Below are 24,587 nucleotides of genomic sequence, written 5' to 3' on the forward strand. Positions count from 1 at the left end.
TGCAAGCTACAAATAGATGTTATTGCGTTGCTTGTACACAACTGCACATACATTTGCATGTGCATGCCGACACAAGCCACAGAGAGTCCACGTGCTCGATCTTGACTTGTATGAAGTTAACCAGCCATGCTTGTCCTGCGGCCAGTGAAGGGTTAAGAATCCTGTCTCACATGGTTAGAGCCATTTATGTTTGAGAATACTGATCCACAACTGCACAAAGTCCAAATATGGCCACAGCCTGTAATGGCAAAAAAACTGCTCAGATGACGACTAAATTCAGTAAACGGATAAATGTTTAATAATATGTGACCAGATTTGACTGAGAGCCTGCCAACACGCAAAATCCAGCTTTTCACCAGAGGAGAAAACCTTTTTCTTTCTTTTTTCCTTTTTGTATGAGTTAATAGCACAGGCAGACTCTTCACATACTAGAGCATGTCTGACATAAGTGTCAGAGCTGAAATCAACGTGTAAATATGAAATGAATGCTTAAACAGGTAGCTAGGTGTAATGTTAGAGTCCACAGAAGTGAACCTTTCAAGCCTGTTTTCTCAACTCACTGTTTTCTGCAAGACATTACTCTACAAGCCATATCTCCAAAACTGGTGGGTCAAACTGAACAACCAATATGTCAATTTGAAGCTATGATTCTCTGCTTTCACATGACATGAACAAACGGAAATTCAAAAAAATCCAATGGCAGTCCCTCAGTCAAATTTAGTCACATATGTTTTGGGCAATATCTAGTTATTTCCCATGGTAGCTGCTTGGTTGGTGTGAAATTGTAGTGGCCTGTATGATAGTCCTTGTCATTTTCATAAAGAAATAAACTGGCAAGTTCTAAAATAAATAAATAAATTAAATCCCTATAATATTAAAACTCATAACTTCAAGCTCAACTAAACTAATTTAGTTTTCCATGTGGTAAAATATTCCATGAGTCCCCCAGTAAAGCTAATTGTTGTTCATAGCTTTTTAGAGGTAAATACCTTTTACTTGCAGTCTAAATGAACAGACAGACATGCATGTTGGGGACATTCCAAAGGCACTGGTCCCAGCAGACACTGCTCAGGGGCTGGCCACTATGATTTGTGAAATGCAGAGCACATATTTCCTCATTAAGATCAATAAAGAATTGGTTTAACTTTAATGGCTAAATGTTCCCAGGACCAAAACTGCAAATAGTGTTTTGATGATACTGTAACTGTATTCACATTCTACATACTACAACTATGGAAAACAAAACAAATCTCGAGCAATTAGGAATGATGACAACATTTCTAAAAGTAACTGATTTAGTAAGTATATCTACACCGATTCAATCCTCTGTGCCAGACCCCATGACAAATTTTGAGGAGGAATAAATGAATAAATGAATGAATGAATAGGATGGGATTTAATTTTCGTATTTCACATTTTGTTTACAAAACATAGGTGATTTCCTTTGCGACCAGTAATTCGTCACGGTTGTTAAAGGGATTCACGTGATTCTCCCCGTGCTCATACTGTAGAGTTGGGCTATTTTTAGCAACCCAGTGTAAGAATGTGAGTTTCCACTTCAGAGCCTGTTGTTACCAAATAGAAGAGGTGCTGGTTGATAGCTGGTACAGAGACTGAGAGCCAGACAACCTAACAGCAAAGCAACCGAGGCGCACACAAATTGTATTCTTGAATAATTCAGCATGCAGCCTGACTGTGGACTGATCGAGTATAGGGGTGGGGTCACAGTGCTTGATTGATGGGTTGTTTGTATTGTTGTGGTCACACCAATCGCTTGGTTAGGGTTATCTCGAACTAGACTCCTAGAGCAGTGGTTCCCAAAGTGGGGTCCCGGGGACCCCCTATAGGGGTCCTTGAGGGAGTTCCAGGGGGTCCCCCAGCTAAATGATAGTTTGGAACCTATGGGTCTGTATTCTACTCTGTAACTCTGAGAGTTAAATTAACATTGATTTTACAATATTGTAACGATCCCAGGAACCGGAGGCAGAGACGTAGTTCCAATGATAAAGATCTCTCTTTATTCCTTCAATAATCAACAGTATAACAACAGCATTTGTCTGTGTTCCTCCTAGCCTGGTTTGCACTCTCAACCAAACTATACCCACACAGTGTACCCACAAGCCCCCGTCAATCACTCCCCATAAGTCCCGCCCCCAAGACGGTCCTATTGGCTGCAGCCATAGCTGGCCGCTACACTACCCCCCCCTCACAAAAGTCCTCGACCCCGAGGACCGGGCCAACAGGCAAGACAAACAGCCAACGTACACCACGGCAACAGCCTAGAAATCAAAGCAAGAACCAAATACATTCCCCACACCCCAAATACAGTTCACAACTCTCTTTTTTTTTTTTTTTTTTTTTTTTCCACAATTCACAACGTCCTTGTCAGACCAGTGCCCCAGAGGACACCACATAGTCCCCCAGACGGGCCGGAGGTCTCGTCCGCCTCCTCGGCCGAGACCCTGTAGGGGTCGGGGGTAGGGGGACAGGGGCAGGGGGGGGGGAAAGGGCGCCCGGGGGGGGGCCAGGGGGGGAACGGGACAAGGGCGTAGGGGCAGGGGAAACAGTGTCTCCTTGTGGCATGGGCGGAGACCCGGGGGGGAGTTGGGCTGCCGGAGGAGAGGGAAAGGTCGCCGGTGCGTTCGTGTCGGGGGAGGGGGGACCCCCCCTGTAGGGGGCCAGTCTGTCTCTGTGGAGGGCTACCTTCCTCCCCCGAGGAGGCATCTGCACACGGTAAACAACCTCTCCCAGCCTCTCTAACACCTTGCAGGGTCCTGTCCACTTGCTGTCCAACTTGGGGCTCCGTCCCTTCTTCCGTAACGGATTGTAGACCCAGACTAGCTCGTCTGGTGCGAAGTCTCGCCCCCGGGACTTCACGTCGTAGTAGCGCTTCTGCTTCACTGCGGCCTCCTGTAGCTGCACCCGGGCGAAGCTGTGGGCAGAGTCCAGGCGGTCCTGCAGTTTCCTGGCGTACTCTGGCCCTGCAGGGACGGCTGGGGCGTCCGGCGGGCGACCGAAGACCAGCTCAGCTGGGGTGCGCAGCTCCCGTCCCAGCATGAGGAGAGCCGGTGTGCACTCCGTCGACTCCTGTACCGCAGAGCGGCATGCCATGAGCACCAGGGGCAGGTGCTTGTCCCAGTCCCGCTGGTGTCGGGAGGTGACGATGGCAAGCTGATCTCCCATGTTCCGGTGAAACCTCTCCACCAACCCGTCGCTCTGGGGGTGCAACGGGGTAGTGCGAGTCTTGTGTATGCCCAGGCGCTCGCACATGGCAGCGAACACCCGAGATTCAAAGTTCGTCCCCCTATCGCTGTGTAGGGACTCCATGGCGCCGAACCGGCTAATCATGCCCTCCACCAGGGCATCAGCGACCGTTACCGCCTCCTGGTTTGGGATGGCGTATGCCTCTGGCCACTTAGTAAAGTAGTCTATGGCGGAGAGGACATAACAGTTGCCCCCCTCGGAGCGTGGGTACGGTCCCGTAATGTCTATCCCCACCCTCTCCATCGGGCACCCCACCGGGAACTGTTGGAGTGGCGCTTGCGAGCGCCCGGGGGGGCCTTTGCGGGCAACGCAGAGATCACAGCGACGGCAGAAGTCAGCGACGTCCCTCTTCTGCCGCCCCCAGTAGAAGTTCTGCCGAAGACGGCGAAGTGTTTTGGTGACTCCAAAGTGTCCCGACCCACCTGCTCCGTGCATGGCTTTCAGTACAGCCTCCTGCAGGTCCTTAGGGACCACCACTTGCCACTGCTCCTCCCCGGTGGCCGCCGTCTTGAACGCCCGCTGTAGTACTCCTTCGGACAGCCGCAGTGAGTCGAACATGGTCCACAGACCCTTGGTCGCCTTGGAGAGGGGCGCCACCGCCTCCCATGGCGCGCGCTGCTGGGCCTCCACCCACAGCAAGACGGGCTGCAGGTCCGGGTCTCCCTCCTGTTTGTCTCTCCATTCAGTGTCTGTCACCGTTTGCAGCTCCTTGCAGACGACCTCCTCGATCCTCCTAACGGCTGTACACTCCTCCCCCTCCGTACGCCGTTCCAGCTCCCGTGCTTCTCTCCTCTCGCAGTAGCGGCAACCTTCCATCGCACACGGCCGGCGTGATAGGGCATCCGCGTTGGAGTGGCGGGCCCCTGGCCGGTGTTCTATCTTGAAGTCGTATTCCTGCAGCTCCTCCAACCACCTGGCGACCTGCCCCTCTGGTTCCTTGAAAGTCAATAACCACTGGAGAGCTGAGTGGTCCGTCCTCACCACGAAGGGAAGACCGCACAGGTAGTATTTGAAGTGTCTGGTAGAAAGTACTACTGCCAAGAGCTCCCGGCGGGTGACGCAGTAGTTCCGCTCAGCCTTGTTGAGCTTTTGGCTAAAGTAAGCCACCGCTCTCTCTCCCTCCGGCCACAGCTGGGATAGGACTCCCCCCACCCCCACACCGCTAGCGTCAGTGTCTAGTATGAAGGGCAGTGTGGGGTCAGGCGGAGCGAGAACCGGAGCCTCGCACAGCGCCTGCTTCAGACCGAGGAACGCCTCCTCGCACCTCTCAGTCCATGTGAAGTCTCTGTCCTTCTCCAGCAGTCGGTATAAGGGTGATGCAATGGTGGCGAAACCCTTCACATGTCTCCTGTAGTACGAGGCCAGACCGATGAAACTCTTCACCTGACTCTGGTCACGGGGGGTGGGCCACTCTTCCACCGCCCGCACCTTGTCATTCATGGTGCCAATACCTTCCGCGTCCAGCTCATGCCCCAAGAAAGTCACCTCTCTGCGCATGAAGTGGCATTTCTCAGGGTGCAACGTCAGCCCTGCAGCTCTTATCCTCTCCATAACGCGCCTCAGGGACTCCAGGGCCACCTCGAAGGAGCGGCCGTGGACCAAAAAGTCATCCAGATACACCAGGCACTCCTGGCGGGGGATACCAGACAACACTTTGTCCATGAGCCGGGCGAAAGTGGCAGGTGCATTACAAAGACCGAAGCTGAGGACTTTGAACTGCCATAGCCCCCGCCCGGTGCAGAACGCAGACTTGGAGCGAGATTCAGGGGAGAGGGGGACCTGATAGTAGCCGCTCTTGAGGTCCAGTGTGGTGAACCACGAGGACCCGGAGACTAGGTCCAAGGACTCATCGATGCGGGGGAGGGGATACGAGTCCTTCGTGGTCACGTCATTCAACCGCCTGTAGTCGACGCAGAACCGCCAGTCTCCGTTCTTCTTCGCGACCATGACCACCGGCGCCGCCCAGGGGCTTTCTGACGGCTCGACGAAGTCTGCCTGCAGTAGGTCCTCCAAGGCCTTGTCACATGCCTGCTGACGAGCGAGAGGGAGGCGGCGTGGCCGGCACTTTATGGGCGCCGCAAGTCCAGTGTCAATCACGTGCTCTGCCATGGTAGTCCTCCCCACCTCGCTCTCACTCGTCGCAAAACAGTCCTGGAACTCCTCAAGCAGCCGTCTCAGCTGTTCCTGCTGCTGCTTCTCCAAGTCCCCGTACTCCTCTCTCCACACGCCGGAAGGCAGCTCACCCCCGCCCCCCTCGCCGGGCAAGGCCGTGGCTGCTGACTGGCACTGGAGGTGCCCAGCGTCGATCGACGACTCCTCCCCCCCCTGGGGAGGCCACGCTGGGCACGGGGAAAAGCTGGTGGAGGATGGCGGGGTGAACACAGGGGCCAGCGGAGATAGAGACTGGACGACGGGCTGGGCAGGGGGCAGGGGGCCGGTAGCTAGGGGGCCCATGGCAACTGTAGGACCCCCCGGAAAGCTAAGCGTACCCCTCCCCATGTCCAGCAGACACCCCGTGTCCTGGAGGAAGTCCAGTCCCAGGATGAAGCAGTCCTGCACGTCCGCCACCCAAACCAGATGGCGAACACGTCTGCCTCCCACGCACAACCACATCAGCCCCTTCCCCAACATGGGAGCCAGCTGACCTGTGGCCGTGCGGAGGCGCACCGCTGTAGGCTGCAGTGTTGTCCCGCCGGGCAGGATGTCCGGCCTCACCAGCGTCACCGACGACCCGGTGTCCACCAGGCCGGCAGTAGGCACCCCTTGGACAGTGACAGCGACATGGCAGGAGCTCCCACCCCCGGAGCTCCCACGGATCCACCCCACCACGACCGGTGGAGCACCGCTGTCATCTACTTCTGGGGGGGGTAGAGCCCCTTCCCCCCCGCTACACCACTGGGCTCCTCCAGCTGACGGACGAGGCTGAGAAGGTGGCGGCGTGCTGTCATCTACTTCTTGGGGGGGTGGAGCCCCTCCCCCCTCGCTGCACCGTTGGGCTCCCTCCGCTGGACAACAGGCCTGGGCTGGCGATGTTGGGGCAGCGGTGGAAATAGGGGCCCGCATATCCCCGTCTATGCGGACCCCGAGGAGTTTCCCCGCTTCTGGAGAGCAGCCGGGCACCTCCGTAGTATGTGGCCGGGCTGGCCACACCCCCAGCAGACCTGCGGGCCACGCGGCGGCGGTACCTGTAGAGTCACCGCCCGTAGCAGCTCAGTCATCTCCGCCGCCCATGCTGGCACCTCCTCCCTGGCGGGGCATCCTGACGCAGCCCTCACCGCATGGGAGCTCACTTCCTGTCCACCGCTGGCAGCAGCACTCTGCAGGCTCTCCCTCTCTATAGCCGCCTCCAGAGCTTCTAGCAGAGACTTTGGGTGCTGGAGTTGTACTTGTACACGCAGATCAGGGGGGGAGATGGCCCCGACGAACAGATCAGTAGCCAATTCACTCCGTGCATCGGCGGGCATGTGACTGTATGCCCGCCGCACCTGGCCCTCAATGTCATTAGCCAGCCCCCGGAGCGACTCACCAGGCTTCCTGCACCTTCCTCTCAGTTCATTTTTCAAGAGCGCTGGCTGGGACCACGTTCCAAACCGCCTCTTGAGGGCCCCCACCAGGGCATCGTAGCACCGCCGCTGCACAGGGTCCAGAAGCAGGAGACATGATAGAGCGTCCCCCTCAAGGCACAAAGCCAACTGCAGTGCCTTGTCCCTCGAGTCCCACCTTCTAGCGTCCGCCAGCAGTTCAAATTGGGCATGAAACGCCTCCCAGTCCGAGCCACCATTGTACTTGGGCGTCTTCACCGAGGCAGCAGACGCGGGAAAAAAAGCGGGAGGAGGAGGAGGCGGCTGCTTGCTGTCCGTGGCGTCCCCCGCGGCGCGACCTCCGCGGTGGTCAGCCTCCGTGGCCAACTCTAGCTGGGGCATGACGCCCGACGGTCCAGGCAGCCCATAATCTGCTCCGTTCCGCGGCTCTTTCTTTATTTTCGCTCCACCGGAGCTATCCATGTCATCTGCCGGTCTAGCTAACACGCTAACTGAAGCTAAGCTAGCTAGTAAACAATGCGCGCAACTTACGTCTCCGTACGACAATCAGTCTTTAGTTTTAGTTTTCTTCAGACACCAGTGTAACGATCCCAGGAACCGGAGGCAGAGACGTAGTTCCAATGATAAAGATCTCTCTTTATTCCTTCAATAATCAACAGTATAACAACAGCATTTGTCTGTGTTCCTCCTAGCCTGGTTTGCACTCTCAACCAAACTATACCCACACAGTGTACCCACAAGCCCCCGTCAATCACTCCCCATAAGTCCCGCCCCCAAGACGGTCCTATTGGCTGCAGCCATAGCTGGCCGCTACAATATAAATTGGGGTCCCAGAGATAGAAATTACATTAAATGAGAGTCTGTACTGTAGACTAATATGCATGTCAAACTGGGCGTCCTTGAAATTAAACGGGTTGAGAATCACTGCTAGTCCTAGAGCCGTACATATCTTCTCTCATGGGGGTCCCTGGCATATCTTTTCTAATGGGGGTCCGAAGGGTAATTGGTGTCATTTTGGGGGTCCTTGACATGAAAAAGTAGGACCACACTGTCCTAGAGTGACTGCGTCTTGGGAGAGGTTTTTCCGTGTCACATGCTAGTTGAGACATGTGTTTGTGTGGTGAGCAAGACATTTTACCCTGATTCTGTGTTATACTGTAGCACTCTGTCCATGAGAAATGCTCTGCTCAAGTGAGAGCAAATCTTGTCATATTTTAACCACATACAGTAATAAGACCTATTCACTTCATTGTACGATGAATGGAGAAAATAGCCAAGCAGGCCCAACCTCACAACATATTTTATCATCATGATGCATTGTGAGCTTGTAAATCTGGTATTTGAAAAATGTGAAATTGTAAACATTACTGAAATTCTTTGCCTATGACACACCCAGATATGGACGTCAAATCATTAATGTGGTCAAATCATGTATTGTGTTTATCTTAGTGTTTAGTTATGGGTGTGCTGTGTAGTTTTTAACCTTGTGTTGTTTCGTGATAGTCCGTCTGTGAGGTTTAAATGTATTCGTTCAAAAAGTACGTCCTACACACAATGTTACTGGTACTGAAAGCAGAAGTTGGTCACATGCAGGTTTGTGCTGGTAGGCGTACAGGTCCCCTGGTTTAAAACTAACTAAAACAAGTCATTGAATAATCGATTAATTGACAGAAAATGTATGTAATATAATTTTAGTAATTATCGGATTGTTCCTAACATGCACATTTTTACTTAATCAAAATGTGAATGCTCGTATTTGTTTCAGATTATGAAATGTATTTGACTGCTAAACATTAAAGCAATAGAGCGCCGAAGTCTTGACGTCACTTGCTAATGCTCATCCCCTGGTAATTTCTCTATGGAGAATAACATGGAGGTCATCTTGAAATCGTCTCATATAAGCATTGTGGTCCAAAAATAAACAAGCTGTCCCGGCGATATTATCAGGGAGGTGTCTCTGTATCGTTTACGACCGTCAGTCACTCATTTGATGGGCTACTTTGTGATAGTAATCATTGCTATAGAATGTTTTGTTCATGTTTGAGACATCAGTGGTCACTCCCCTACAGGGGTCTCGATCTCCAATGGGTGTGTCATAGGCAAAGAATTTCAGTAATGTTTACCATTTCAAAAAAGTCAAATACCAGGTCTACAAGCTCACAATGCATCATGATTATGTTGTGAGGTTGGCTTGCTTGGCTATTTTCTCTATTCATCGCACAATGAAGTGAATAGGTCTTATTACAGTATGTGGTTAAAATAAGACAAGATGCGCTCTCACTTGAGCAGAGCGTTTATGCTTAGACGGAGTGCTATAACACAGAATCAGGGTAAAATGTCTAGGACAGTGGTTCCCACTCTTTTTCATGTCAAGGACCCCCAAATTGACAATAATTAGCCCGACCAGGAACATTCTGGGAGGAAAAACGGGCAAGCACCGGGGTAGTTGTCCTGTATTCGGAAAAAAAGGACCAGACTGGCTGATTCTACTCACTCTTCGTCCTGCAGCCTCTCCTCGTCCTCCTGGTTCTGCACCTGGTTGCGTATGGGCGCCAGGCACTCCGTCTTGGTGTTGTAGTTGTGGAAGCAGACGTTGAGCTTCTCGTCAAACTCGTTGACCAGGTCCTCCATGGACTTGAAGCTCATCATCTCCGAGAAGTTCTCCAGCTCCGAGAAGTCCTCGCGGGTGATGGGAGCCAGTGGGACGGTGATGGTGGTCAGGGCGGGATGGCCGAGGGACAGATTGTCAAGGTCGTCGTCCGTCATCCGACAAGGCCGGTAGTCCTCGAACTCCTCATCCAGGCAGACGAGAGGGGCTTCCATGATTTCCCCGTCAGATTCTTATTGAATGGGAGACCTGGAGTAGAGCCATTAGTTAAAGAAACGTATGTATAGTATATAGAGTTTGCAGTTGTCACACTACAAGTCTTATGACTCAGTACTGGATGGTCTCTCAAGGACAGTTCGAAAACCGCTTTACATGTGTCATTACCATCCCTTTCCATGAATTTGTCTCCGATGTGTTGGTCTTACCAATACTCGCCAGTTTACCAGCTCGCCACGATTGTGTGCATTTTGGTTTTACTTCACCTTCATTTATATTGCATTGAATTGAGAGAGAGAGAGGATAGTTGTCAAAGTACCGAAGCAATGTAATTCATTAGTAAACAATATCCTGAAATGGTATTCACATACTCAACTTTTTAACTAGCTGACCATTTCATTGCACAAAATAATTTGATCACTTTGGAAATGAACTATACCATCTGTGACATACTACACTGATGAAGACAGCATGACAGCATAACGATGAAGACATTGATGAAGAATATTCTCCGCGGCGACTTGGTAAACTGGCGAGTTCTCCTGTATCCATAGGCCTGTATACCTAAAGCATGTATCTGGCATTTCCTGAATGATTCTACCTCATCCGTCTCACTTGGGAGCAGGTGGACTGGCACCATGTTGTCTAGACAAAGTAGATGGAGCCACACACGCCATAAGGGGACCAGGTTCCCGAGGGAGCCCAAACCAGTTGGGCTCGCTGGGAAAGCACGGTTAATTAAGGTGTGCTGATTTCAATGAAGAGGACACTAAGATTTTGTGTCAAGAATGCTAGGCTAAAAACGGTATAGTCTAATTTCTGACAGAAATCTATATCGGTGTAATAATAATCATAATAATGGTAAGACAGCAACAGCAGAATACAGAGAACATTCCATTCCAATTCAGTGAGACTAAATTAAAGGGGAAAAGAGGACATTCTCGTTAATATGGCTGGGAGATCAACTATGCTAGTAATTTATATTAGCTCCAGTCCTTTGCAGTGTGCTTTAATTTCTTCTGGATTAGGTGCATGCTCATTTACAGGCACAAATTATTTTTGAGGATCAAATGAGCCATTAAAAGTGCTGGATCAGGGAAATAATTATACAGTATGGTCATCATTTGCCAAGTATGTCATGTTACAGGTAATATAGGGTCACAAAATCAAATGGTTACTTTCATGAACACAGATGGAGTGTTAATAAAAAAATCCTAGATAGCTTCTGTCTATTGAATTCACATACATTCCATAAAACGACACAAGGCAGCAAGCAGGCATGCTGCTGCTAGGGCCTGATGCTGCAGTCAGACTTTTGAAGGAAGTTGTGCTTGATTCTGACTCCTGACGCAGTGTAATTACAATAGTAGTGAGGCCTAGAATTCACCCGTAATGCTTTTTGCAGAGTGGAGGCCTGGTGTGTTGTGGGCGAGGAGAACAGTGGAGTCCATTTAAAACAAGCTTGTGTAAGGCCGTTCCTCCCCATCACACTACTCAGCAAAGTGCTACTGTACATCCTCTGAAGCCGGATATTATTTGACAGCACTCTGTCCATCATTGACTTCCTTCTCTCACCTCCACTCCCTATTGTAGCTCTGCCTCAGAGACATGGCTATTGTAGCTAGTACTAGTCATCCATGTTGTATCTGCATCTCACCCAACGCTCGGCCTAATATCGTTAATTGTCTTGACAAGTAGGGTCAAGAACATTACTACATGCTCCATAAGTCCTCGCAGCAACGGCAACGAGTCACCCCACTGTCTCTATTATGTGTCTGATTGAAAGCCTCCATCAGAGAACATGACATTTTTCCTCACAAAACGTGATGAATGAAGACATGGAAATGAGAGCATAATTTAACCTCGTCACAGCCGGGGGTTGCTTTGCATTTGGCTCATCGTTCCTTGTAAAAATGTATTCTACCATTCAGCAGGGATGGTCGTGAATTCAGTATTGCCAGAGGAGCTCTTTTCTGCCTTCCCCACTAGTAACCACAGGCCTATACGCCTAAAAGTAGGTTGTTGTTAGGTAGAAGTGGAAGAAGGTAGAAAAGTCTATTCTTACGAAAACAAGGCATGAAAACATGACAGCAGGCTGAGTGGGGGTGGACATTGTGTGTGTGTGTGTGTGTGTGTGTGTGTGTGTGTGTGTGTGTGTGTGTGTGTGTGTGTGTGTGTGTGTGTGTGTGTGTGTGTGTGTGTGTGTGTGTGTGTGTGTGTGTGTGTGTGTGTGTGTGTGTGTGTGTGTGTGTGTGTGTGTGTGTGTGTGTGTGTGTCTGACTGACTGACTGACTGACTGACTGACTGACTGACTGACTGACTGACTGACTGACTGACTGACTGACTGACTGACTGACTGACTGACTGACTGACTGACTGACTTGGGGGTCTTCCCCCCGTGAGTTTTTACTTTTGTGTCCCAGAAGGAAAAAAGAACCAATCACAGAAGATCAACAGAGGTCATTTAAAGCAATAGAATCAAAGCACTGTCCCCGTGTTACCTTGAGAGGATGACAGTCACATGTAAGTCAACAGCCGTTCGACTTTATATAGGCATACATACATTTTTATCATTTTTCTTTTCTACAAATAATTCAGATTCGTATTTGTAAATGCCCAAGTATCCAGTATGGCCACATTGTGGTTCATAGGAATTGAAGCAGAATAGCAGATACAATTTTTATGTCAGGATGGAATTGCTCAAACAACAATTTCTGTATGCGAGAAGATACAATTGTAGAACACCGTGATGTATAAAAACTGGATTTCTGCTCAGATGCAATAAGCTACAACCCTTGAGTATTAAATATCTGACGTATTTTTTGTATTGTCCACATACATACATGCAAATAAAAATGGATCCCTCTTCAAAATGGGAATGTACGCTGCTGTGGCAGGAATGCAAAGTGTATGTCATCAGAGAGAGAGAGAGAGAGAGAGAGAGAGTGGGGGAGGGAAAGGAAGAAATGCAGGAGGATTGGGGTAGGAGAGATGGAGGAAACCATGGTTACGAGGCAGGGATGGAGGCAGATGATGCGAAACAACGGCTCAGGATGAGCAGGGGAGGGCAATGAACAAACATGGATAGAGGGGATGAACACAATGATGGATGAAGAGAAGGGCTTTCTGTCGACGTACCTGCGGTATAGATTCCAGTCCGATGTTATGGCTTGGGGTTTACGGACGGCAGCAGCAGCACCTTGCAGTCGAGGCAGATCTTCTGCGCTAAGCCGCCCTCCACTTTGAAACCCACCGCTGAGCAGCAGTTGCGTTCATTCCAGTGAAAAGGGGAAAAGGCAGATCACTGATGATGATGATGAGAGAGATGGAGGACAGCTATACCGTAGTGTTGCGTGGTGGTGTTGGTCTGTGTTGTTCTGTATCCCTGTCCCTCCCCTAGCCTTGTTATCAGTCCTCTCACAGCTCGTTGTTTTCCAATCAATAGGCAGCCTGCCCAGCTCACAGAGAGCCTGCGCATCACCATGCCCCCCCCCCCCCCTCCCATCTCTCTCTCGTCTCTTTGTCCACGCCTCCTCTCTCCTTCACACCCCCTCCTCTCTCTTCCACGTCTGAAGGCCCATTCACGCTCCTAAATCCCCTCAATATTCATGAGGGCAGAAAGGAGGGAGGTTAGGTTGGTAGTATTGGTAAGGGGTTTATTGGTGGTGGGGGATTTCTGCCTGTGCCTACTTAAGTATAATGACAACCTGCCTTGCGCACCCCCAAAATAAAGGAAATTACATTATATATTGTAAAATTGGATTCCAAATCTGATTATAGCTTAAAGAAAAAGAAAAATAATAAAAAGAAACGCACATGGGATTGACAAAACATTGATGTGGACTCCTCCTTTACATTGCTGTCTGTGTCCTGACACCTCCCTGTGCCTAATCCCTAGCTTTAATCTATGCAATCTATGCACACACACACACACGCGAAGCACAGACACACGCATGTTTACATATTACTAGCATATGCGGGACATGGTCATACAGTACAGTGCAATATGGGCGATATGGACAATATCATATATGATATATTTGATCGTGACATCACAAATTCTTTAAAAAGAAAAACCTTCCAAAATAGTGAAAACTAGAAAAAGTGCCCTTCTGGGCACAGGTCTCCACCAGGATGAGCAGATGTGAAGAATTCCAGGCAAAGGTTTGTCCTTGGCCTCTAGGGAGTTGGCATAGAAAGTTATCCACAGATCCGTGCAGTTAGAGGTAAAAACACTTTTCGGCCAGTTATAGCGCCACCTTGAGGCTGAGTTGAAATTGTTCATGTGGCATTTCGTCCTCGGCCTAGTGGGAATGTGGGTGCACAATTTCACGGAAATCACGCGATGTGTTCATGATTTGCAGCATTTTGTTTGAAACTGAGCACTCCTGTGAACTTTGGAAGCCAATCTTAACCAATCAGGATGGAGTCTGAGAAATCTGAAAGACTGGTTTCGTTGAATGGCTCTAGAGAGACTGTGTACCAATTTGCGTGATGTTTGGACAAAATCTGTAGGTGTACTGTGCAAAAACTTGTTTTGCACAATAGGCCTCTTGGTGGCGCTATAACAGGCCGTTCTGGAAAGTTTGGGGCAGAGGTTCATCGTTGGCATCCAGGGAGTGTGTGTGCAAAATTTGGCATCGACCGGGTTAACGGTGGCCGAGATTAGCTGCTCACGGACACACGGACGGACGGACGGACACACACACGGACGGACGGACGGACGGACGGACGGACGGACGGACGGACGGACGGAGTGCAAAACATACTCTCCCCCCATGCCTTCGGCCTGGTGGAGACAATAACAGATCTACTACAAGCTCACAACGGGTCATATTGAGGCTATTTTATTTACAAAGTACACAGTAAATAGGGTTTAAGTGATAAAAACCAATATCACAACGGAACACTGTCTCTCCCCCCCCCCCCCCCCCCGAAACTGGCCCCCGTGAAATCTGACCCCCCTGCTGTAATTCTGCAAAACTGCTAATAAATACATCAATTAATCAATAATAATTGATTGATTAAATAATTGCAATTATGCAAAATTCCAGATGATATATTGATGTAGTGATTTATTGCCCATACTGTATGTCTGCAGCAAGCAGATGTTTCTGATAATGACTTTGCTAGTGTCTGTTTACTCTAGCCTGGCATGACCAGACTAATATCACTGTGAATAAAAAGAAAAGATTAAAAAAAAAGATTGGTGCCCCACAACTTTTTTTTGCACTGGTAGATTCGTCTGGATTTATTCCTGCAGCACATTTACATTGTGGTGATTAATAGTTATTAGTATTAACATGAATTTATCTTGTAATTAGCATGAACATGAACTTTCCTGTGGCTTATACCTGGACGGAATAACACAACCGTTATAGGTGATTAAGGCGCACTCTACTTCTATGAAATGAATAGTGGCGTCTAGCCAGAGTGCAATACAGCAATGCAGTAATGGGAATAAATACACTTTTGTTTTTTAATGTACAGTATGTACAGTAGTATGAATAGTAAATAAGCAATGAAGTATAAATATAAATGAGTATGAGAAGAACAATATCCTGTACAAGTGCATGAAGATATAAATATATGCATATATATATATATAATATATATATATATATACACATACCCACCCACACAAGCCATAACATGCTATAGTGTGTGTATGGCGTGAGCATGAGAGTTCAGATGGGTAGGAGGAAGGGGGGTGTTCAGTGTCATTGAGGAGGGCCAGAGTTCAGCAGGGAAACGGCAAAGAAGCTGTTCCTGAGCCTATACTAGTGTGGGAACCAATAGTCCTATAGGGTGTAAAAACGTGTACGTCACCAAGAGGGGGGCGGCGTCTGAAAAGCTAGCGACGGCCTTCGTGTGGGCTTTGACCAATTTAGGCCTGACGTCGAATATATATTTTTTCTCAATATTTCATGTCAAGGACCCCCAAAAATATATGAAATTGGCTGCTGACCCCATCTGAAAATGTGTTGTTTCAGAGGGGGACCACCTCCCAGAAGCAAAGATTTGAGTTAAAAACGTTCACTCTGAAAGAGTATATATTCAATCATCATGATTTTTCAAAAATAGCAGACCTACAAGCTCGTAGCGCGCTATGAGCTTCCCGCCCAAAATGGGTTAAACTCTAGCCCACATCACTCAGAATAGAGTGACGGTGGTATGTTTTTGTAAATATTGAGCTCGTTCTTGGCAACAACATAGTGAACCAACATCAGGATGGATAGAAAGAACGTCGGGCCCAAATATACCTTACAAGGACAAGGAAAATGTCGTGAACAAACACGGCTGTGCTTAGATACTTTGTTGAACGTTATGTCTCTGCGCCCACGCGCCGTACAGCCATTCTACGTCTTTTTGTAAACTCGTCAATCTGGGTTCCTTGGTGCTGTCTCCATGCTGGAAAGCTGAAAATCTAATTCCGTTTTCTGGCTCATTCCCTCGACGTGACCTGCTGTGGCACTTATTTACTGAGCAAGTCTGCACCATTATGAGGTCAGTTTAAAAAAAAAACAACGTATAGAAGCACACCGGATAGTCGCTCAATGTAAACGAACCAGACAAGCCAACAAGTATAGCGGCCGCTACCACGTGACACATACGCTGTGCGTGCGCGCGCGATTTTTTTAACCTTTATTTTATTATTTTAGCGTTTTTACAATGCCCTAACCCCTAAAAATGTGTTATTTAGGTAGTACAGCAGCTCACACACATGCACTACAGACTACAGCCATACAGCGAGTCATCATATCATGATAAGAGAGATGATTACAAACTACAGTCAGAAGCCAGAAGGTATTAAAGTTAAAAAAAAAAGAAAAAAAAAAAACTTTTTTATTTTATTTTATTTTTTCAGGGGGTGCAGTGCACCCCCTGAACCCCCCCAAGCTCCGCCCATGGACACATATGTTGACGCCCACTCAAGGAGATTTTGGTACGCTCTATAGCGCCTCCCGGATGGAAGAAGGGCAAAGAGTCTGTCGTTTGGGTGAGAGGGGTCTTTCAGGATGCCTCTCGCCCTACGCAGACATCTCTGGTGCTGTAGATCCTCAATGGACGGGAGTTGAGTGTCAATGATGTCCTGGGCAGTCTTTACTACCCGTGGCAGGGCCTTCCGATCAGACACTGTGGAAGCTGGAATTTGTCAAGATGCTCTCAATGGTGCAGCGGTAAAAGTTCACCAGAATTCGGGGAGAAAGGTGAGCCTTCCTCAGTCTCCTTAGGAAGTAGAGACGCTGCTGCGCCTTCTTGAACAGGATGGGACAGTTGAGAGCCCATGAGAGGTCCTCAGATGAGGTGGACACCCACTCCACCCGTTGATGTGGATCGGGGTGTGGTCACAGCGGTTAGCTCTTGTGTAGTCCACAATTAGCTCCTTGGTCTTCGTGGTGTTGAGAGCCAGATTATTGCCAGCGCACCACGCCGCCAGGTGCTGGACCTCCTTAGCCTGGGTAAACCAACTCCCCCTGCTGGACAACATTTCATTCTGCCAGGAGGGTTGCAAATCTGGCGAGGGGGGAGGGGTTTTACCCAGGCTAGGACCTCCTCCCTGTAGGCCGACTCGTTGTTATTCTTAATCAGGCCTACCACCGTGGTGTCATCCGCCAACTTGACAATGGCGTTGGAGCCATGCACAGGAACGCAGTCAAAGGTGAAGAGGGAGTAGAGGAGAGGGCTAAGCACACAGCCCTGTGGTACGCCGGTGTTCAGTGCACAGATGGATGGTGTTGAATGCAGAGCTGAAATCGATGAACAGCATCCTTGCATGTAAGAGAGGTGTTGGTGAGTTCCAGGTGAGTCACGGCAGTGGAGATGGCATCCTCAGTTGACCTGTTGTGACGGTAGGCATACTGGTGAGGGTCCAGGGTCGGGGGGTAGGCAGGTTTTCAGGCGGGCCAGTACCAGCCTCTCGAGGCACTTGGTGATGATGGGGGGTGAGTGCCACGGGGCGGAAGTCATTCAGGCATGTTGCTGTGGAATGCTTTGGTACTGGCACGATGGCAGCTGTTTTGAGACGGACAGGAATGTCTGCCTGAGACAGAGAGAGAGGTTGAATATATCACAGAAAACTCCTGCCATGCAGCTGCTCAGCGCATGCCCTCAACACACGACCAGGAATGCCGTCGGGGGCCCGCAGCCTTCCGTGCATTCACCCTACTCAGTGTGGTGTACAGAGTGTGAGCGGTTGGTCACCTGGTGGAACTCTGGTTTTGATGGCCCTGTTGTCCCGGTCGAAGCGAGCGTAGAAGTGGTTCAGCTCGTCGGGCAGAGAGGAGCTTCTGGTAGAAGGGGTGGAGTTGTTGGGTTTGTATGCTGTGAGTGCCTGTATGCCTTTCCACAATGAAATTGTCAGAGTTGTTGAAGTGCTCCTCTATCCGCAGTCCAGAGGCATATTTGGCCCTCCAGAGGCCCTTCTTCAGGTTAGCCCTGGCTGAGCTGTAGGCCTCCTCCGTGTCATCAGCCCTAAAAGCAGTGTCTCGTGCCTTTAGCAGTAGAAGGCGGACCTCCGCATTCATGTTGCAGGAGTTGCTGAGCCTATTGCACACATCTTTAACACCTCATGTTTAACTCTGAGAATGTACAAATGGAACCAAATAGACCTAAACGAGTTACAAATGGATTGAAGAACACTGAAGGATTTTGCTGTATACCTATTGTGTCCTTGTAAGACATGTGAGGCCGATTCTACAAATTATGCCTTCAAAATCAGTAGTTCTCAAACCTTTTCGTGCCAGTGACCCCCAAAATGATATGTATGTTTGGCCACGGACCGCAAACTGGAGATGTTTTGTGCCAGGGAGCCCCCCAGAAGAGAAGATTTGTCTTAAAAAAAAAAGAAATGTATTCTTAAAACAAGTTATAATATAGCAGATGTACATGTGTCTCCTGTTACAGGCCTAATGGTGTATTTTATTTTATGGTATTTTATTTTATGTTGTATATTATGTAATCTGCCTTGTAAGGATCAGCCGAACAACGTAGTTATCCACGAGTGCCGCACTACGAGCTTGTAGGTCTGATATGTTTGAAAAATCGTGAAAATGTATAGTGCAAATCTTTGAATATATATTCTTTCAAGTTTTTAACTCAAATCTTTGCTTCTGGGGGGTCCCTGGAACTACATATTTTCAGATGTGGGTCGGCGGCCAATTACATATATCTTTGGGGGTCGACTGACATAGAAACATAGGTTTTTCAGAAAACTATCATGATTTGGAAGACATTTTGGTCAAAATGGGTTATTCTCCTTCCTCAACACATGCAGGGAAAACAAGGTCTGCTCTGGTAGAGAGGCCTGGCTCCCATCACTAAGGCAACCTCACTCACTCAGTTGAGCGTTGAACCGATGCTATGGTTGCCATGGTTATAATTGTGAGAGGGGCATTAATGCACAGGGCAATCCTCAGTGTTAATTTATACTTGTGTGAGTGTACAGAATGTAACCTAGTGGACCTGTGAGGGTCAAATTAGTTACATTTGTACAATCTCAGGGTTAAAGGACCACTTCACCACTTTTCAACCCATCTTCATAAAAATAGGTCCTCACTAATAATCATGATAAAATAAAAAAATTGTACTCAGTCTGTGTCTCATTGGAGTGCTGTGGGCACTTCAGACATACGTCCACCGGTGACATCGTTAGGCAGATTTTTTTAAACTTCCTTTTTTACAAAAATGTTTAGATTTGTATTATCGTGAGAACGATGGCTTCCATTTTAGCATTGCAATTTTTCAGGACTAGAAAGACTGCAGTTTCTGTTAGCTTGGATTCCCCATCGATGATGTCGCTGGTGGACGGGTTTCTGAACTGCCCACAGCCCTCCTATGAACACAGAGTAGAAAAAATTGTGCCATTTTATCATGATTATTAGTGAGGACCTAGTATATGAAGATAGGTTGAAAAGTGGTCCTTTAAAAGAACACCTTTTTTTTAGATGTTAATATTGAAGGTGCCTATTTAATTCTAGCCGGGCTAATAAGCCAGACCGAATCAGCCGTGACGGCGGTGTGATTTGAGTCTGGCTTATTAGCCAGGCTAATTTAATTCACCTGGCTCAACCTGAGACATGTTCCCTGCTGCAACTCCAGGAAACGGCCAGAAGATGGTGCTGGCAGCACTATTGTCTGTTGAGTTGACTGGGGGGTTTGTGTTGTCATGGTGAAGCAATGTACTTTATATGTGCAAACGCTTGAGAGACATATTTTAGTACGATTCTCAGAAGAAAATGTTAAATGTATAAGACTGCAGTCAGTGTGGAGGGAATAAAATGGGGACATAACGTGATGCCAGATGTAGTCCTATGATAAAGTTGACCATAGTTCATAGGTTAACCATTTCATTCAACCACCAAACTTACTAACCATACACATTTTATCCATTCTGTACGGGAACCCCTGTTGGTGTTTTAAGCATTATGTTATACTTTAGCTTTCTAAAAGCTGCCGCGCTACGAGCTTGTAGGTCTATTTTTGAAAAATCGTGAAAATATTGCGCAAATCTTTGAATATATATTCTTTCAGAACTCAAATCTTTGATTCCGGGGGTCACTGGAACAACATATTTTCAGATGGGGGTCGGTGGCCATTTAGCTAGGCCTAATGTCCTTGACATGAAATATTGAGCACCACTGATATAGAAACATGGGTATTTCAGAAAACTGTCAGGATTTAGAAGACTTTTAATTTTATTTCGACATCTAAATGGTTTAAAACATGACTGCTCAATATACTCCTTAAAATGAATAGAACTAGTATCCAAACCTGCCCTCTACTGGCCATACTGTAGGTGCTTGACATACTCTTAGTAGTATGGAATGTATTATGTACTGCACAACTATGAACAGTTGCTAAATAATACTTGCCTAGAATTTGAGCGTGTTTGTTCTTTTAAGTTTGTGCTTTAACACAAAATGACACTTTGGTAGAGGTTTTGGCTGCGTAGTCACAGAACCTTGATGTAACTCTATACATATTGACTGACCATCCATCCACCCATCTTCAACTGCTTATCTGTAGTCAGGTCACGGGGGCAACAGCTCCACCAGAGAGCTCCAGACTTCCCTCTCCAGAGCAACATTAGCACTTGACTTCCTCCTGGGGGATCCCGAGACGATCCAAGGCCAGTGAGTCGATGTGTTTCCTCCAACTGTGCCTTGGTCTGCCCCCCGGGGTCTCTTCCCATGTGGGACGTGCCTCGAGGACCTCCCTAGGGAAATGCCCGAGAGGCATCCTAACCAGATGCCCGAACCACCTAACGCCAGGGCTCCACCGGGCGCGTCCGCGTCAGCGTCACGTCTCCGTCAGTGTCGGGAATGTTCCCTTTTAATCAGGAGGGTGGCTCCACTGCCCGCGTTGCGTTGCGCTGCGTTCGGTGACAAAAAAATTGCCCCGGTTCGTTTTTTGACGCACGCACGCATTGACAGCAACATAAAAGAATGTTGCTGACGCGCAGTTTTCAAAAGCCCGCGGTGGAGCACCTCTAGCGTGACGTTGACGTTGTCATGACACGAGCAGGACGCGACGGAGAAGCAACGCGTCCGGTGGAGCCCTGGCGTAAGCTGGCTCCTTTCCAGGCGAAGGAGCAGCGGCTCTACTCCGAGTGTCTCTCGTGTGACTGAACTTCTCACCCTATCTCTAAGGGAGATGCCAGCCACCCGTCAAAGAAAACTCATTTCGGCCTATAGCTACAGTATGTCGGCAACATATTGACAAGATATCTTCAATAGTTCCTCTGCTGATTAGAAATTGGTATTCAAAAATATCAAGTCTCCTCTCATTGCCCAGTGAAACAATAGTTTAAGGAACAGAAATTTTACTTCAATCAATGTACAAAATATGACAATTTTCAGCATATCTCTTTTAATTAAAAGTTAAATATGAATATAAAATATGATTACGTTTCATGTTTGTGGACAGACAACCTTTGGTGTGCGTCTCCCCCCCCCCTCCATCTCTCTCCCCCCTTCCTGTCAAAACTACTGTTAATCTATCAATAAAAGGCAAAAAGCCCCAAAGATATTAAAAAATAAGAAAGCTCACAGCATTTACATTTTCATTTGGGTTCTGCATTTCTCCTAGTTCCTCCTATAGAATTAAAACGGTTTTATTTGCTGTTAGTTCGTAACATGTACGTAGTACCTGTCATGAACGGGAACCCCTTTTGGTGTTTTAAGCATTATGCTATACTTTAGCTATATAAATAGATCTACAGCGCAAGTTTGAAAATATATTCTTTCAGAGCGAACTTTTTTTAACTCATATCTTTGCTTCTGGGGGGTCCCTGGAAGAAAATATTTTCAAATGGGGGTCCGCGAGCAAATGCAGATAATTCTGGGGGTACTTGACATGAAAAAAGTTGAGCACCACTTCAGAAAAACCTTTCGAGTTAGAAGCCTTTTTTTGTTTTGGAATCTGCCTCAGGTCTACAGTAAATGGGTTAAAGCTGTGATCTGTAACTTATTTCAATGAATAAAATGTAATTTGTATGTATTATGAATAGAATACATCTGCAGACGTCGCAAGTGGTTAGTCTTTGGTATGACCCGGCCGGGGATTGAACCCCAACCTCCCAGTCTCAGGGCGGACACTCTAATCACAAGGCCACTGAGATGGTGTAGGGTATAGTACCCTTGAACGTTGGTAAACCGCAATAATAATAATAAGCACAATCTCTCCTGCCAGACCAAGTAAAGTGGGCATGTCTTAGCCAACAGAAATCATGCTGGAGACCGGGGTTCAAATCCCAGCTAAGATATGAAAGTTATGGATCCCAGCTTTGAATTTCGGTCGAAGCATCATTATATCAATGTAGATATCTTACTAAATACACGGAGTGGAGAGGAGGCACAGAAGGTCATTCAGATGTTAACAGTAAGAACAGTAGGGAATTGTCCTGTTACAGGCCAATGCAAGGCGAACACTTCAGCTCATTCTGAGGAACCTGCTGTGTTAAGAATCGTGATTTTAGCTTAAACTAGGGTACATTACTGTGTATCATTATCGTCTATCTCATAATGACATCAGATCATGGCTATCTTTGTACCAAGATGTCAACAAAAAAGCAGGCTTTCTAAGAGTTTCTGGAGTGACCCCCACGAGACATGGTGTGCTGTGTGCGTTTAATTCCTCCAACAGAGGTCCAGTTGTTTGTATAATCTATGCACAAGGTGCACTAAGGCCGTTCACATTGGATCAAATCAACACAACATTGGTGTTAATGACATTTATGACAATTTGGCATTTACCTGTACAATAGTCTCATGACAATTGAAGTTTCCTATTAGTACAAGGATGGCAAACAAATAATCTAAACATCATACAAAGCAAGTATGAAACACACGGTGACAGCCTATACAAATCGTCACAAAACAATTAAGCTTGTCAGTTGTCACACAAAAGTTGCAAAGCCAGGAAATGTACTAAGAACGATTGGGTGAGAGCTAGGATTTAGGTTTCAGTGTGTCACACGTTGTACATTATATTGTGCGGTCCTTGAAAAAACGTATTTCACATTTCGGACACATTAAATCTAAGCAGTAGCATTGTAAACACCATTTTTGAATCGGTTTCTATAGAGCTCAAACGTGTTTGACCAGAAGAGAAACAAAACGAGTGTGATTGTTGTGCTGAGCTTAGCATTTCAACTTTAGTAGGTTAATATTTATCTACTTAACCAGGGAGGGAATGGAGTCACTATGTTTTCATACATTCATTAATTTTCCATAAAACTCGTAAGCTACCATTTCTGAGCCCATGTTAAATTATTCTTCATAAAAACTAACGCAACAACAAATTAATCTGTTAACAAATATGGTAATAAGATGCGACAGAAGTTCTCTACCATTGCACTGAAACAGTTTGTCAGTAAACTCTTAGGCACAAAGCTAACAAACCAGCATTAAAACATAATTACACTTTGGTATAGGATATCTTAAATACTGTAGTTGTGCCATTCATTAGAAAGCTCAAGCCATTGACTTAAATTTCACAGTAAAATAGGTCACAAATATAAGGCACTCTTTCAGCACATATACAAACTAAGCTGATTCTGTCAATATAAAACATTACAAAACCCATCACAGTAGTCTTTATTTTATTTTTTATAAATAAAATGATAAAATCAACACTACGTTGACCACTTCTGTGCTGGGTTTTGTAATGTTGTTATATTGGCAGAATCTGTTTTGTTTATATGCCAAGAGTGACTTTGAGACTTGTTTCAGTGTGCAATGTAAGTCAATAAGGAGACTATTTTGGATATGAATATGTAATCAGTGGAGCAACTACTGAAGACATCACACCAATGTTTTAGCATGGCAAGGTAACGACACAAGCCAAACTTCCAACACAGTGTAATTTAGCTTTAAGTAGTGGGAGACCTACAGTACAAGCAAGACCACAGCTTTTTTAAGGCGATTCTCTGGGTTAGTGCGATAGCCCCCCCCCCCCTACTTATCATCTAGTCAGAGTCAAAAGTGGAACAGGTAGTAAAAAGAACAAAATGAAGGAGATCATAGTAGTCCACTTGCCAGAATGTGAACCCAGGCAGGTTTAGTACACCAAAGTTTTATGTTAGAAATGTGGGTCCCCGGCATGTAGAAACTGCCGGGATGCTAAACTTGCATATGTTGAGCAAGTTTCATAATTGGCATAATATGTGACCATACCATTAACGACCTATAAGGGGGGGGGGGGGGGGGAATCTAAATTTCATCATGCTTTAAGTAGCACGTGAGATGTCAAACTAGGGGGTTTTCATGATGCTGAATCCATTCCAAGCATTCGTTTGAGACAAAAGGGGGGGAGGAGGCCAATTACATCCTTGACATGAAATATTGAGCACCACTGATACAGAAACAAGGTTTTTCAGAAAACTGTCAGGATTTCGAAGACATTTTTCTTTTTAATTTCGACGTCAGGCCTAAATGGGTTTTAACATCTGGCAG

At 47.2% G+C, this 24,587-nt stretch overlaps 1 protein-coding gene and 1 long non-coding RNA gene across 2 annotated transcripts in view; both read right to left on the bottom strand.

Moving 5' to 3' along the window:
• Window positions 1–22,813, bottom strand: part of LOC310868423 — a 120,304-nt gene extending 97,491 nt beyond the window's left edge. The window contains exons 1-2 of the long non-coding RNA XR_014570092.1: window positions 22,685–22,813; window positions 22,185–22,567 (exon numbers count right to left, since the gene is read on the bottom strand). This is a non-coding gene — a long non-coding RNA (uncharacterized lncRNA). The remainder of the gene's footprint in view (window positions 1–22,184; window positions 22,568–22,684) is intronic.
• Window positions 9,297–13,016, bottom strand: LOC310861609 (fasciculation and elongation protein zeta-1-like; the record flags this gene model as incomplete). Its single annotated transcript, XM_083769128.1, has 2 exons — window positions 12,769–13,016; window positions 9,297–9,663 (listed from the first exon to the last, which is right to left on the bottom strand). The coding sequence occupies exon 2, from the start codon at window positions 9,627–9,629 to the stop codon at window positions 9,297–9,299; it is 333 nt and encodes a 110-aa protein (XP_083625254.1). The 5' UTR covers window positions 9,630–9,663; window positions 12,769–13,016.
• Window positions 22,814–24,587: the final 1,774 nt, after the last annotated feature.

The sequence above is a fragment of the Protomyctophum parallelum genome (genome assembly GCF_964188405.1).
Source record: "Protomyctophum parallelum genome assembly, chromosome: 1".
Taxonomy (NCBI): Eukaryota; Metazoa; Chordata; class Actinopteri; order Myctophiformes; family Myctophidae; genus Protomyctophum; species Protomyctophum parallelum.